The sequence below is a fragment of the Oncorhynchus tshawytscha genome, linkage group LG21, assembly GCF_018296145.1.
Source record: "Oncorhynchus tshawytscha isolate Ot180627B linkage group LG21, Otsh_v2.0, whole genome shotgun sequence".
Taxonomy (NCBI): domain Eukaryota; kingdom Metazoa; phylum Chordata; class Actinopteri; order Salmoniformes; family Salmonidae; genus Oncorhynchus; species Oncorhynchus tshawytscha.
Genome location: NC_056449.1, coordinates 37,444,490 through 37,458,558, shown reverse-complemented (window position 1 = coordinate 37,458,558; position 14,069 = coordinate 37,444,490). Strand labels below are relative to the sequence as shown.

At 43.3% G+C, this 14,069-nt stretch overlaps 1 protein-coding gene across 5 annotated transcripts in view; it reads left to right on the top strand.

Annotated features, from left to right (window-relative positions):
- Nucleotides 1–13,799, top strand: part of arap3 (ArfGAP with RhoGAP domain, ankyrin repeat and PH domain 3) — a 64,612-nt gene extending 50,813 nt beyond the window's left edge. For 3 of the 5 annotated variants that reach the window (XM_042303446.1, XM_042303447.1, XM_042303449.1), the window contains 7 exons: nt 7,617–7,745; nt 7,937–8,073; nt 8,221–8,339; nt 8,969–9,032; nt 9,229–9,372; nt 10,962–11,000; nt 12,106–13,799. In XM_042303446.1, coding sequence (XP_042159380.1) covers nt 7,617–7,745; nt 7,937–8,073; nt 8,221–8,339; nt 8,969–9,032; nt 9,229–9,372; nt 10,962–11,000; nt 12,106–12,555 — 1,082 coding nt within the window. In that variant the 3' untranslated portion in view covers nt 12,556–13,799. The remainder of the gene's footprint in view (nt 1–7,616; nt 7,746–7,936; nt 8,074–8,220; nt 8,340–8,968; nt 9,033–9,228; nt 9,373–10,961; nt 11,001–12,105) is intronic. The other 2 variants (XR_006079601.1, XM_042303448.1) reach the window with 2 other exon arrangements.
- The last annotated feature ends 270 nt before the right edge of the window (nt 13,800–14,069 follow it).

Sequence of the window (14,069 nt, the reverse complement as noted above, 5' to 3'; positions counted from 1 at the left end):
CTGGGTGAGGAGCATTATATTACCATCTCTCTGACTGGGTGAGGAGCATTATATTACCATCTCTCTGACTGGATGAGGAGCATTATATTACCATCTCTCTCTCTGACTGGGTGAGGAGCATTATATTACCATCTCTCTCTGACTGGGTGAGGAGCATTATATTACCATCTCTCTGACTGGGTGAGGAGCATTATATTACCATCTCTCTCTGACTGGGTGAGGAGCATTATATTACCATCTCTCTGACTGGATGAGGAGCATTATATTACCATCTCTCTCTGACTGGGTGAGGAGCATTATATTACCATCTCTCTGACTGGGTGAGGAGCATTATATTACCATCTCTCTCTGACTGGGTGAGGAGCATTATATTACCATCTCTCTCTCTGACTGGGTGAGGAGCATTATATTACCATCTCTCTGACTGGGTGAGGAGCATTATATTACCATATCTCTCTGACTGGATGAGGAGCATTATATTACTATCTCTCTGACTGGGTGAGGAGCATTATATTACCATCTCTCTGACTGGATGAGGAGCATTATATTACCATCTCTCTCTCTGACTGGATGAGGAACATTATATTACCATCTCTCTCTGACTGGGTGAGGAGCATTATATTACCATCTCTCTCTCTGACTGGGTGAGGAGCATTATATTACCATCTCTCTCTCTCTGACTGGATGAGGAGCATTATATTACCATCTCTCTCTCTGACTGGGTGAGGAGCATTATATTACCTTATCTCTCTCTGACTGGGTGAGGAGCATTATATTACCATCTCTCTCTCTGACTGGGTGAGGAGCATTATATTACCATCTCTCTCTCTGACTGGATGAGGAGCATTATATTACCATCTCTCTCTGACTGGATGAGGAGCATTATATTACCATCTCTCTGACTGGGTGAGGAGCATTATATTACCATCTCTCTCTGACTGGGTGAGGAGCATTATATTACCATCTCTCTCTGACTGGGTGAGGAGCATTATATTACCATCTCTCTGACTGGGTGAGGAGCATTATATTACCATCTCTCTCTCTGACTGGGTGAGGAGCATTATATTACCATCTCTCTCTGACTGGATGAGGAGCATTATATTACCATCTCTCTCTGACTGGATGAGGAGCATTATATTACCATCTCTCTGACTGGGTGAGGAGCATTATATTACCATCTCTCTGACTGGGTGAGGAGCATTATATTACCATCTCTCTGACTGGGTGAGGAGCATTATATTACCATCTCTCTGACTGGATGAGGAGCATTATATTACCATCTCTCTGACTGGATGAGGAGCATTATATTACCATCTCTCTGACTGGGTGAGGAGCATTATATTACCATCTCTCTCTCTGACTGGATGAGGAGCATTATATTACCATCTCTCTCTCTGACTGGGTGAGGAGCATTATATTACCATCTCTCTCTCTGACTGGGTGAGGAGCATTATATTACCATCTCTCTCTCTGACTGGGTGAGGAGCATTATATTACCATCTCTCTCTGACTGGGTGAGGAGCATTATATTACCATCTCTCTCTGACTGGGTGAGGAGCATTATATTACCATCTCTCTGACTGGGTGAGGAGCATTATATTACCATCTCTCTCTCTCTGACTGGGTGAGGAGCATTATATTACCATCTCTCTCTCTGACTGGGTGAGGAGCATTATATTACCATCTCTCTCTGACTGGATGAGGAGCATTATATTACCATATCTCTCTCTGACTGGATGAGGAGCATTATATTACCATCTCTCTGACTGGGTGAGGAGCATTATATTACCATCTCTCTCTGACTGGATGAGGAGCATTATATTACCATCTCTCTGACTGGATGAGGAGCATTATATTACCATCTCTCTCTCTGACTGGATGAGGAGCATTATATTACCATCTCTCTCTGACTGGGTGAGGAGCATTATATTACCATCTCTCTCTGACTGGGTGAGGAGCATTATATTACCATCTCTCTCTGACTGGGTGAGGAGCATTATATTACCATCTCTCTCTCTGACTGGATGAGGAGCATTATATTACCATCTCTCTCTGACTGGGTGAGGAGCATTATATTACCATCTCTCTCTGACTGGGTGAGGAGCATTATATTACCATCTCTCTGACTGGGTGAGGAGCATTATATTACCATCTCTCTCTCTGACTGGGTGAGGAGCATTATATTACCATCTCTCTGACTGGGTGAGGAGCATTATATTACCATCTCTCTCTGACTGGGTGAGGAGCATTATATTACCATCTCTCTCTGACTGGATGAGGAGCATTATATTACCATCTCTCTCTGACTGGATGAGGAGCATTATATTACCATCTCTCTCTCTGACTGGGTGAGGAGCATTATATTACCATCTCTCTCTGACTGGATGAGGAGCATTATATTACCATCTCTCTCTCTGGGTGAGGAGCATTATATTACCATCTCTCTCTGACTGGATGAGGAGCATTATATTACCATCTCTCTGACTGGGTGAGGAGCATTATATTACCATCTCTCTCTGACTGGATGAGGAGCATTATATTACTATATCTGACTGGGTGAGGAGCATTATATTACCATCTCTCTCTGACTGGGTGAGGAGCATTATATTACCATCTCTCTCTGACTGGATGAGGAGCATTATATTACCATCTCTCTGACTGGATGAGGAGCATTATATTACCATATCTCTGACTGGGTGAGGAGCATTATATTACCATCTCTCTGACTGGGTGAGGAGCATTATATTACCATCTCTCTCTGACTGGGTGAGGAGCATTATATTACCATCTCTCTGACTGGGTGAGGAGCATTATATTACCATCTCTCTGACTGGATGAGGAGCATTATATTACCATCTCTCTGACTGGATGAGGAGCATTATATTACCATCTCTCTGACTGGGTGAGGAGCATTATATTACCATCTCTCTCTCTGACTGGGTGAGGAGCATTATATTACCATCTCTCTCTGACTGGATGAGGAGCATTATATTACCATCTCTCTGACTGGATGAGGAGCATTATATTACCATCTCTCTGACTGGGTGAGGAGCATTATATTACCATCTCTCTCTGACTGGGTGAGGAGCATTATATTACCATCTCTCTCTGACTGGGTGAGGAGCATTATATTACCATCTCTCTCTCTCTCTCTGACTGGGTGAGGAGCATTATATTACCATCTCTCTCTCTGACTGGGTGAGGAGCATTATATTACCATCTCTCTGACTGGGTGAGGAGCATTATATTACCATATCTCTGACTGGGTGAGGAGCATTATATTACCATATCTCTGACTGGGTGAGGAGCATTATATTACCATATCTCTGACTGGGTGAGGAGCATTATATTACCATCTCTCTCTGACTGGGTGAGGAGCATTATATTACCATCTCTCTCTCTGACTGGGTGAGGAGCATTATATTACCATCTCTCTCTGACTGGGTGAGGAGCATTATATTACCATCTCTCTCTCTCTGACTGGGTGAGGAGCATTATATTACCATCTCTCTCTCTGACTGGGTGAGGAGCATTATATTACCATATCTCTCTCTGACTGGATGAGGAGCATTATATTACCATCTCTCTGACTGGGTGAGGAGCATTATATTACCATCTCTCTCTGACTGGATGAGGAGCATTATATTACCATCTCTCTGACTGGATGAGGAGCATTATATTACCATCTCTCTCTCTGACTGGATGAGGAGCATTATATTACCATCTCTCTGACTGGGTGAGGAGCATTATATTACCATCTCTCTCTGACTGGGTGAGGAGCATTATATTACCATCTCTCTCTGACTGGGTGAGGAGCATTATATTACCATCTCTCTGACTGGATGAGGAGCATTATATTACCATCTCTCTCTGACTGGGTGAGGAGCATTATATTACCATCTCTCTGACTGGGTGAGGAGCATTATATTACCATCTCTCTCTGACTGGGTGAGGAGCATTATATTACCATCTCTCTCTGACTGGGTGAGGAGCATTATATTACCATCTCTCTGACTGGGTGAGGAGCATTATATTACCATCTCTCTCTGACTGGGTGAGGAGCATTATATTACCATCTCTCTCTCTGACTGGATGAGGAGCATTATATTACCATCTCTCTCTGACTGGGTGAGGAGCATTATATTACCATCTCTCTCTGACTGGATGAGGAGCATTATATTACTATATCTGACTGGGTGAGGAGCATTATATTACCATCTCTCTCTGACTGGGTCTGACTGGGTGAGGAGCATTATATTACCATCTCTCTGACTGGATGAGGAGCATTATATTACCATCTCTCTGACTGGGTGAGGAGCATTATATTACCATATCTCTGACTGGGTGAGGAGCATTATATTACCATCTCTCTCTGACTGGGTGAGGAGCATTATATTACCATCTCTCTCTGACTGGGTGAGGAGCATTATATTACCATCTCTCTGACTGGGTGAGGAGCATTATATTACCATCTCTCTGACTGGATGAGGAGCATTATATTACCATCTCTCTGACTGGATGAGGAGCATTATATTACCATCTCTCTGACTGGGTGAGGAGCATTATATTACCATCTCTCTCTGACTGGGTGAGGAGCATTATATTACCATCTCTCTCTGACTGGATGAGGAGCATTATATTACCATCTCTCTGACTGGATGAGGAGCATTATATTACCATCTCTCTCTGACTGGGTGAGGAGCATTATATTACCATCTCTCTCTGACTGGGTGAGGAGCATTATATTACCATCTCTCTCTGACTGGGTGAGGAGCATTATATTACCATCTCTCTCTGACTGGGTGAGGAGCATTATATTACCATCTCTCTCTCTGACTGGGTGAGGAGCATTATATTACCATCTCTCTCTGACTGGGTGAGGAGCATTATATTACCATATCTCTGACTGGGTGAGGAGCATTATATTACCATATCTCTGACTGGGTGAGGAGCATTATATTACCATCTCTCTCTGACTGGGTGAGGAGCATTATATTACCATCTCTCTCTGACTGGGTGAGGAGCATTATATTACCATCTCTCTCTGACTGGGTGAGGAGCATTATATTACCATCTCTCTCTCTGACTGGATGAGGAGCATTATATTACCATCTCTCTCTGACTGGGTGAGGAGCATTATATTACCATCTCTCTCTGACTGGGTGAGGAGCATTATATTACCATCTCTCTCTGACTGGGTGAGGAGCATTATATTACCATCTCTCTCTGACTGGGTGAGGAGCATTATATTACCATCTCTCTGACTGGGTGAGGAGCATTATATTACCATCTCTCTCTGACTGGGTGAGGAGCATTATATTACCATCTCTCTCTGACTGGATGAGGAGCATTATATTACCATCTCTCTCTGACTGGGTGAGGAGCATTATATTACCATCTCTCTCTCTGACTGGATGAGGAGCATTATATTACTATATCTGACTCGGTGAGGAGCATTATATTACCATCTCTCTCTCTCTGACTGGATGAGGAGCATTATATTACCATCTCTCTCTCTGACTGGATGAGGAGCATTATATTACCATCTCTCTGACTGGATGAGGAGCATTATATTACCATATCTCTGACTGGGTGAGGAGCATTATATTACCATCTCTCTCTGACTGGGTGAGGAGCATTATATTACCATCTCTCTCTGACTGGGTGAGGAGCATTATATTACCATCTCTCTGACTGGGTGAGGAGCATTATATTACCATCTCTCTGACTGGATGAGGAGCATTATATTACCATCTCTCTGACTGGATGAGGAGCATTATATTACCATCTCTCTGACTGGGTGAGGAGCATTATATTACCATCTCTCTCTGACTGGGTGAGGAGCATTATATTACCATCTCTCTCTGACTGGATGAGGAGCATTATATTACCATCTCTCTGACTGGATGAGGAGCATTATATTACCATCTCTCTCTGACTGGGTGAGGAGCATTATATTACCATCTCTCTCTGACTGGGTGAGGAGCATTATATTACCATCTCTCTCTGACTGGGTGAGGAGCATTATATTACCATCTCTCTGACTGGGTGAGGAGCATTATATTACCATCTCTCTCTCTCTGACTGGGTGAGGAGCATTATATTACCATCTCTCTCTGACTGGGTGAGGAGCATTATATTACCATATCTCTGACTGGGTGAGGAGCATTATATTACCATATCTCTGACTGGGTGAGGAGCATTATATTACCATCTCTCTCTGACTGGGTGAGGAGCATTATATTACCATCTCTCTCTGACTGGGTGAGGAGCATTATATTACCATCTCTCTCTCTCTCTGACTGGGTGAGGAGCATTATATTACCATCTCTCTCTGACTGGGTGAGGAGCATTATATTACCATCTCTCTCTCTGACTGGATGAGGAGCATTATATTACCATCTCTCTCTGACTGGGTGAGGAGCATTATATTACCATATCTCTGACTGGATGAGGAGCATTATATTACCATCTCTCTGACTGGGTGAGGAGCATTATATTACCATCTCTCTGACTGGGTGAGGAGCATTATATTACCATCTCTCTCTGACTGGGTGAGGAGCATTATATTACCATCTCTCTCTGACTGGGTGAGGAGCATTATATTACCATCTCTCTGACTGGGTGAGGAGCATTATATTACCATCTCTCTGACTGGGTGAGGAGCATTATATTACCATCTCTCTGACTGGGTGAGGAGCATTATATTACCATCTCTCTCTCTGACTGGGTGAGGAGCATTATATTACCATCTCTCTCTCTGACTGGGTGAGGAGCATTATATTACCATCTCTCTCTCTGACTGGGTGAGGAGCATTATATTACCATCTCTCTGACTGGGTGAGGAGCATTATATTACCATCTCTCTCTGACTGGGATGAGGAGCATTATATTACCATCTCTCTCTCTGACTGGGTGAGGAGCATTATATTACCATCTCTCTGACTGGGTGAGGAGCATTATATTACCATCTCTCTGACTGGGTGAGGAGCATTATATTACCATCTCTCTGACTGGATGAGGAGCATTATATTACCATCTCTCTCTCTGACTGGGTGAGGAGCATTATATTACCATCTCTCTCTGACTGGGTGAGGAGCATTATATTACTATATCTGACTGGGAAATACTGTAGAAAGTCTAAAAACATATTGAAATAGCATTTAGTTCCAATAACTAAACTACTGGACTGTGAGAAAGTCTTCATGTTTCAAAGAGAAGCTATCCCAGAATGGTTGTACAGAGCGCCCCCTACACCCCAAAAAGAAGCTATCCCAGAATGGTTGTACAGAGCGCCCCCTACACCCCAAAGAGAAGCTATGCCAGAATGGTTGTACAGAGCGCCCCTACACCCCAAAGAGAAGCTATGCCAGAATGGTTGAGAGCGCCCCTACACCCCAAAGAGAAGCTATCCCAGAATGGTTGTACAGAGCGCCCCCTACACCCCAAAGAGAAGCTATCCCAGAATGGTTGTTTATATAACAGAGCGCCCCTACACCCCAAAGAGAAGCTATCCCAGAATGGTTGTTTATATAATGTTTCTTCTGCAGAGCGCCCCCTACACCCCAAAGAGAAGCTATCCCAGAATGGTTGTTTATATAATGTTTCTTCTGCAGAGCGCCCCCTACACCCCAAAGAGAAGGTGCTGGAGCAGGCTCTACAGTGGTGTAAAATGGCTGATCCTAGTTCAGCTTACCTGGTGGTGAAGAGAGTTCCCAGAGGAGAGGGCATCAACATCCTCACTGGTAAATACTGCACAGCAGAGAGAAAGAACAAGCTATTGAGCTTTATCTATAGAAACGATCACAATCCCAAAAAAATAATAATTTGATTGTCGATTTTGATTTTGCTCAATTTCTTGTTGCTCTTACGTTCATACGTTACATTTTATTTGTGATTTGTCATTGTTATACACAGTGTGATTTTCTATTCACAGCTTACAAGAGTGAGATCATGAAGATGGGAGTTCTGAAGTGTCGTGAAGATCCTCCCAAACTCCTCCACGGAAAAGTCTTTCAGGAACACACCTTTCAGATCAAAGACCACAAGCTGCTACTGCTGAGGGACAAAAAGGTATTTCTGCTCTCACGTCACGGTCACATCTTGGTCATCGGCACTAATTAGGACCCGATGTCGTTATCGCAGGTGGAGCTGTGATCTGTCAGTTTATTGTCTGTCCTATACATCTTTTCTTACTGTATAATATGTCTGTAATTTCAGAGCATCAAGCCGGAAAAGGAATGGCCTCTGAAGTCGATGAAGATCTACATGGGAATTCGAAAGAAGCTGAAACCCCCAACTAGATGGGGCTTTACTCTCATGATGGAAAAGCAGCAACTGTTAGTGTTTACTCGCTACACATTATTCTGGTCATTGCAAAGGATGTCTAGAAAATCTTTAATACAACTTTTATTGGATAAGATTGAAACATTATATGTTTATTGGACATACAATGTTTTCTCAAGTATTTGAAATGGGTCGTTGAGTTCCTCATTGTTTACTGCAGTGACTGGTTTTGTATGATATCAGATGTTCTGATATGATGTAAGTGAACTACATTGTTGTTGGAGGGAGACTGGAATGTCTTGTTTAAGATCTGCCTCTCCCCTCCCCTTTAAATGACATCTCCTTCCCCTCCCCTTTAAATGACATCTCCACTTTAAATGACATCTCCTTCCCCTTTTAAATGACATCTCCTTCCCCTCCACTTTAAATGACATCTCCTTCCCCTTCCCTTTAAATGACATCTCCTTCCCCTCCACTTTAAATGACATCTCCTTCCCCTCCCTTTAAATGACATCTCCTTCCCCTTCCCTTTAAATGACATCTCCTTCCCCTCCCCTTTAAATGACATCTCCTTCCCCTCCCCTTTAAATGACATCTCCTTCCCCTTCCCTTTAAACGACATCTCCTTCCCCTCCTCTTTTTTAAGAGTCAATCACTGCTTTTGTGTTTTTGTGTCTCCCAGGTACCTTTGTTGCTTTTGTGAGTCCGACCTATGGGACTGGGTCACCAATTTCCTCAAAGCACAGGTATGTTGTGGAGCCTAGTTCCCCTCCCCAATTGTCTGGCTTGTGTTGCATCACTTTTACATGATTTAGAGTTTGCTTTCCTCCATATTCTTTGGGGTGTAACACCTACGATTTAGATTTGTACTTTTGTCTGTTTAATTTTATCCATTTGATTCCGTTTTTGAGTCATTTCTATTCACTTGATTGCTTCTAACAGAATGATGACCCCCGACCTCCGGTGTTGAGGCGTCACTCTTCCTCAGACATCTCCAAACAGAAGTTTGGGACCATGCCTCTAATACCAATCAGAGGGGACGGACATGAGAGCAACTCTACCATGCTGTCAGCCAATCAGACTCTGGTACGTTCCAACTGTTCCATGCTGTCAGCCAATCAGACTCGGTTATGGTTCTGCAGGAGACAACCACTCACACCCACTACCTACCCTATACTTTTAAGCCTGTCACACGCTTCCCAGTTGAAATAATTTGCACATATATTATGATGACATTTTTGGTGGTTTTGGGTAAAAAATATTTGATATTTTTGTTAGTTTTGGTATGGCAGTTTTTTTGGCTGTTCATGCGCACTACATTTTTTTTTTTGAGATGAGTTGAACTTCGGTAGCCGAAAAGTCTACGCCCCTTTGTCTGTGATTGGTCAACAGTACTACGCCTAGTAGGAGCGGGAACTATGGATGGGATTCTTTAATGACGTGTTTGTCGTCATCCAATGAGAGACAACTAGTTTTCATGCATATTTCTTCACATGAGAAATACTGCACCATCTTAGTCAGCTGTTAAATTGGTAAAACGTCGAGTAAGTGTATAATGGCTATGTTTTTGCTATGGCATCTCAAGAGGGACAAACAGTATTATTGCCGCTTTTTTTCTTGTTTTTCAAACAAAGTTTTTTTAAAGGGAGTTTTCAAGGTACAGACGTTCACTTCGCTTAGCCGAGTTCTGCTAGGAGCAAACCGAACCTAGTCTGGGGAGACTTTAGCTAACCGAACCTAGTCTGGGGAGACTTTAGCTAACCGAACCTAGTCTGGGGAGACTTTAGCTAACCGAACCTGTCTGTCTGGGGAGACTTTAGCTAACTAGTCTGGGGAACCTAGTCTGGGGAGACTTTAGCTAACCGAAACCTGGTCTGGGGAGACTTTAGCTAACCGAACCTAGTCTGGGGAGACTTTAGCTAACCGAACCTAGTCTGGGGAGACTTTAGCTAACCGAACCTAGTCTGGGGAGACTTTAGCTAACCGAACCTAGTCTGGGGAGACTTTAGCTAACCGAACCTAGTCTGGGGAGACTTTAGCTAACCGAACCTAGTCTGGGGAGACTTTAGCTAACCGAACCTAGTCTGGGAGACTTTTGAGCTAACCGAACCTAGTCTGGGGAGACTTTAGCTAACCGAACCTAGTCTGGGGGGAGACTTTAGCTAACTAGTCTGGGGAGACCTAGTCTGGGGAGACTTTAGCTAACCGAACCTAGTCTGGGGAGACTTTAGCTAACCGAACCTAGTCTGGGGAGACTTTAGCTAACCGAACCTAGTCTGGGGAGACTTTAGCTAACCGAACCTAGTCTTGGGAGCCTTTTGACACATCAGTACCACTAATTATAATTGATGTTTTTAACTTTGAGAAGATTCCATTAACCCAAGTTGTGCACTTCACACACAAAGCTTGTTTTTATTTTTGTATCACGATCATTCCTTTCTGTAACCCTTTGGTGTCCAGTATGTTTATTATCCCCCAAATACTATCCCTTTACTGTATAGTATTCACTATGGACCAGTTTCCCTGACACAGATTAAGACTAGTTCTGGACTGAACAGCAAGTCAAAGCGTCATTTTGGAGTCCAGTAATGGGCTTAATCTGGGTCAGGGAAACTGTCTCTGTGTGTCTGTATCTCACGGGGTTGTACTGGTGTCCTTCTGTCTATTCTCTGCAGCGAAAGCTTCACGCCAGAAGGACTCTCTCCATGTTTTTTGTAAGTATACACACCCTGGTGCTCTGTCATTTCAATGTTGCATGTTTATGTTACATGCTGTTTTGAATGTTCATGCTTACCTTTATTCTGTGTGGCTCAGTTGGTAGACCATGGCGCTTCAAACATCGGGGTTGTGTGTTTGCTTCTCACAGGGGACCGGTATGAAAATATATGCACTGACTACTATAAGTCGCTCTAGATAAGACCGTCTGCTAAATGAACAAAATGTCAAATATATAAAGTATAAATGTGGCCTTCTCCGCTCATCTAACAAGAAGGATGAGAGTGGGATGTTTATTTTGAAGGTTGCTATTGGACTTATTGAACGTTCTCCTAACTTCCCTAACTAACAGTTCTCCAAAGCACCTCTATCTGTGTAAAGAAATTCCCTTGGTTTATACAGGGACTATATCTGACTCGGCCACACCTCCACTTCCTGACAGAAGCCCTGACTTCCTGGTTTTACAGCATCAGGATGTTGATGTAGATGTTTGAAGTGTAGACAACAGGATGGACTGGGAAGGATATATTGTTCTCCAGTATTGTTCTGGTTCTGTGGCCCTTTGCCTTGAGTGGGAGGACTGAGAGGCTTAGTGAAGTACCTTCTTGTGTTTTACAGAACACAGTCTGCTGTGTCTATTAGTCTACTGGTGTACCTACTGGAACTAGCCCAGACCCAGCCCCAAATGCATTTACAAGGGAATTGTTTTGCTTGAATTTTTCTTTTGTCCCTCTGCGTTTTGACTAATTGTCTTGAGGTTGTTGCTGAGGCGCTAGAACAATGGCCAGACCTTAATAAGAGGAAGTCTGTTGTTTTCTAAAGTAGTTGTCAAAGAAGGGCAACTCCCTTCCATGTTTGTCTCATTTAAATGAACCACACGTGTTTCTTTGTCACTGTAATGGCAGATCATCTCCTTAATACCTACCTAAAGTTCCTAACAGATAGCTTCTACTCAACCCCCTTACTATTATAATAGCTCTACTTCTGCTTTTGCCTCAGGCCTCCCAGTTCTTTACATAGTGTATAATCAAACATACAAATAACTCTGGGATGGGTTCAAATTCTAATTCCCTCCGTTCTCCCTTCCCCCCAACCTCCACCCAGCCCATGAAGGTGCAGCAGGACTCGTTCGTGGAGCGTCCAGAGAGTACAGAGCCAGAACCCCCAGAGCCTCTGTATGAGGAAGTAGGAGACTTCGGCCTGCAGGTCCTCAAGTCCCTGGAGACCAGCTTCCTCTCCAATAACACCTCAGAGACCCAGGTCCCTCTGGGCCCACGGAAGACCTGCTCCCTGGACCGCATGATCGGCCTCAACCCGGTGCACTCTCTGGGGCCGGGAGGAGAGGGTCTGCTGCCCCCTGCTGGTTCTCTGGATACCCTGGTCCTGGGTGGAGGAGGGGACCTCCAGGAGTCTCCCCAGCCAGCGCCAAGGAGGAGGCAGCAGCACAGGCCCTGTACCCCCTCTCAGGAGCTGCTCCTCCAGGAACTGTCCTCCGTCTTCACCAAGAAGACAGAGAAGGAGGAGAAACTGCCAGGAGAGAAGAACGTAATCTGAGGAGAAGAAGAGATGTGTGCACATGTATTGTGGATTCAGCCCAGACAGACAGAATACTGTAATAGCATGGGCGTATGGACACAACCCATTTGTTTGGGTGGTGTGTCAAAAATACATGATCAGATATGAATAAGCATTTCCTTATGTCTTATCCTACAAACTACTTACTGTTCTGCTATCACTGGTATGTACAGATCCGTTTTATATTGAAAGATGCCTTTTTGGATTATAACGACCTTGCTAATTGCTTTAGCTATGAACTACGTTTTTGTACTTGTTTTTGAATCGTTTACTAAACGACTGAGGGAGAGGAGAAATGGATGCTTCTCTCATCAGGCATGTCTGGTGGTGATGCATTAGGCATTAAACCATTGTTTTTGTTAGTATTAAACGACTGGATTTTAAATATAAATGTGTTACAGTCTCTGTATGTAATAATTTATTTTGAAAGAATATTTTATCAACTTTTTTTTGTAAAAGCTGTGAAAGTAAGAAAAGGAGAGCTTTGCTTCTAGAAGCTACACTATCTAGCCAGTAGGTGGCAGTATGCACTATCTCCTAGACAGCCACAGATAACCCAGTGTGTTGCTACACTATCTAGCCAGTAGGTGGCAGTATGCACTATCTCCTAGACAGCCACAGATAACCCAGTGTGTTGCTACACTATCTGGCCAGTAGGTGGCAGTATGCACCATCTCCTAGACAGCCACAGATAACCCAGTGTGTTGCTACACTATCTGGCCAGTAGGTGGCAGTATGCACCATCTCCTAGACAGCCACAGATAACCCAGTGTGTTGCTACACTATCTGGCCAGTAGGTGGCAGTATGCACTCACTATCCTTTATATAGTACAAATGGATCCTTCGATTTATTCACCGTTGCACAACCACTGTATGATGTGAATACAGCCAAATATAACGATTGTTAGTGGCACTACATCTGAATATTCTGAATTCATGTATACACTTCCAAGTCTAATGCCTTTTTCATCAATATGCCATGTTCAAGATATCCTCCTTTTTCATCAGTCTAAATAGACAATAATATATTCCAATTGGACTGCCTTTGCCTTTGCCAAGTGTGTTATAATGCATTTGCCTGCATTGTCGTCCATTAGTCATTATTCACAACTTACTGTAAATAGTGTACATTCTTCTGTATGCTTATACCACTTCAATATTCATTATGCAGTATTTTACGTTGCTACATGAAGGACTATATTAAATGTGATATTTTTGTTTTATGATGCGTCCAATTTCTTAATTTTCAACTGTTTTTAAGGATTGAGAATTTGACTCTCATTTTACATTATTTGTAATAGATGAGAAAAAATAAGAAACCCGCGCACTGCTCTTTAATATATCATGGTCCAAACACACCAAGAAAGTCGTGAAGAGGGCACAACAAAACCTTTTCCCCCTCAGGAGACTGAAAAGATTTGGCACGGGTTCTCAGATCCTCAAAAGGTTCTACAGCTGCACCATCGAGAGCATCCTGACCGGTTGTATCACCG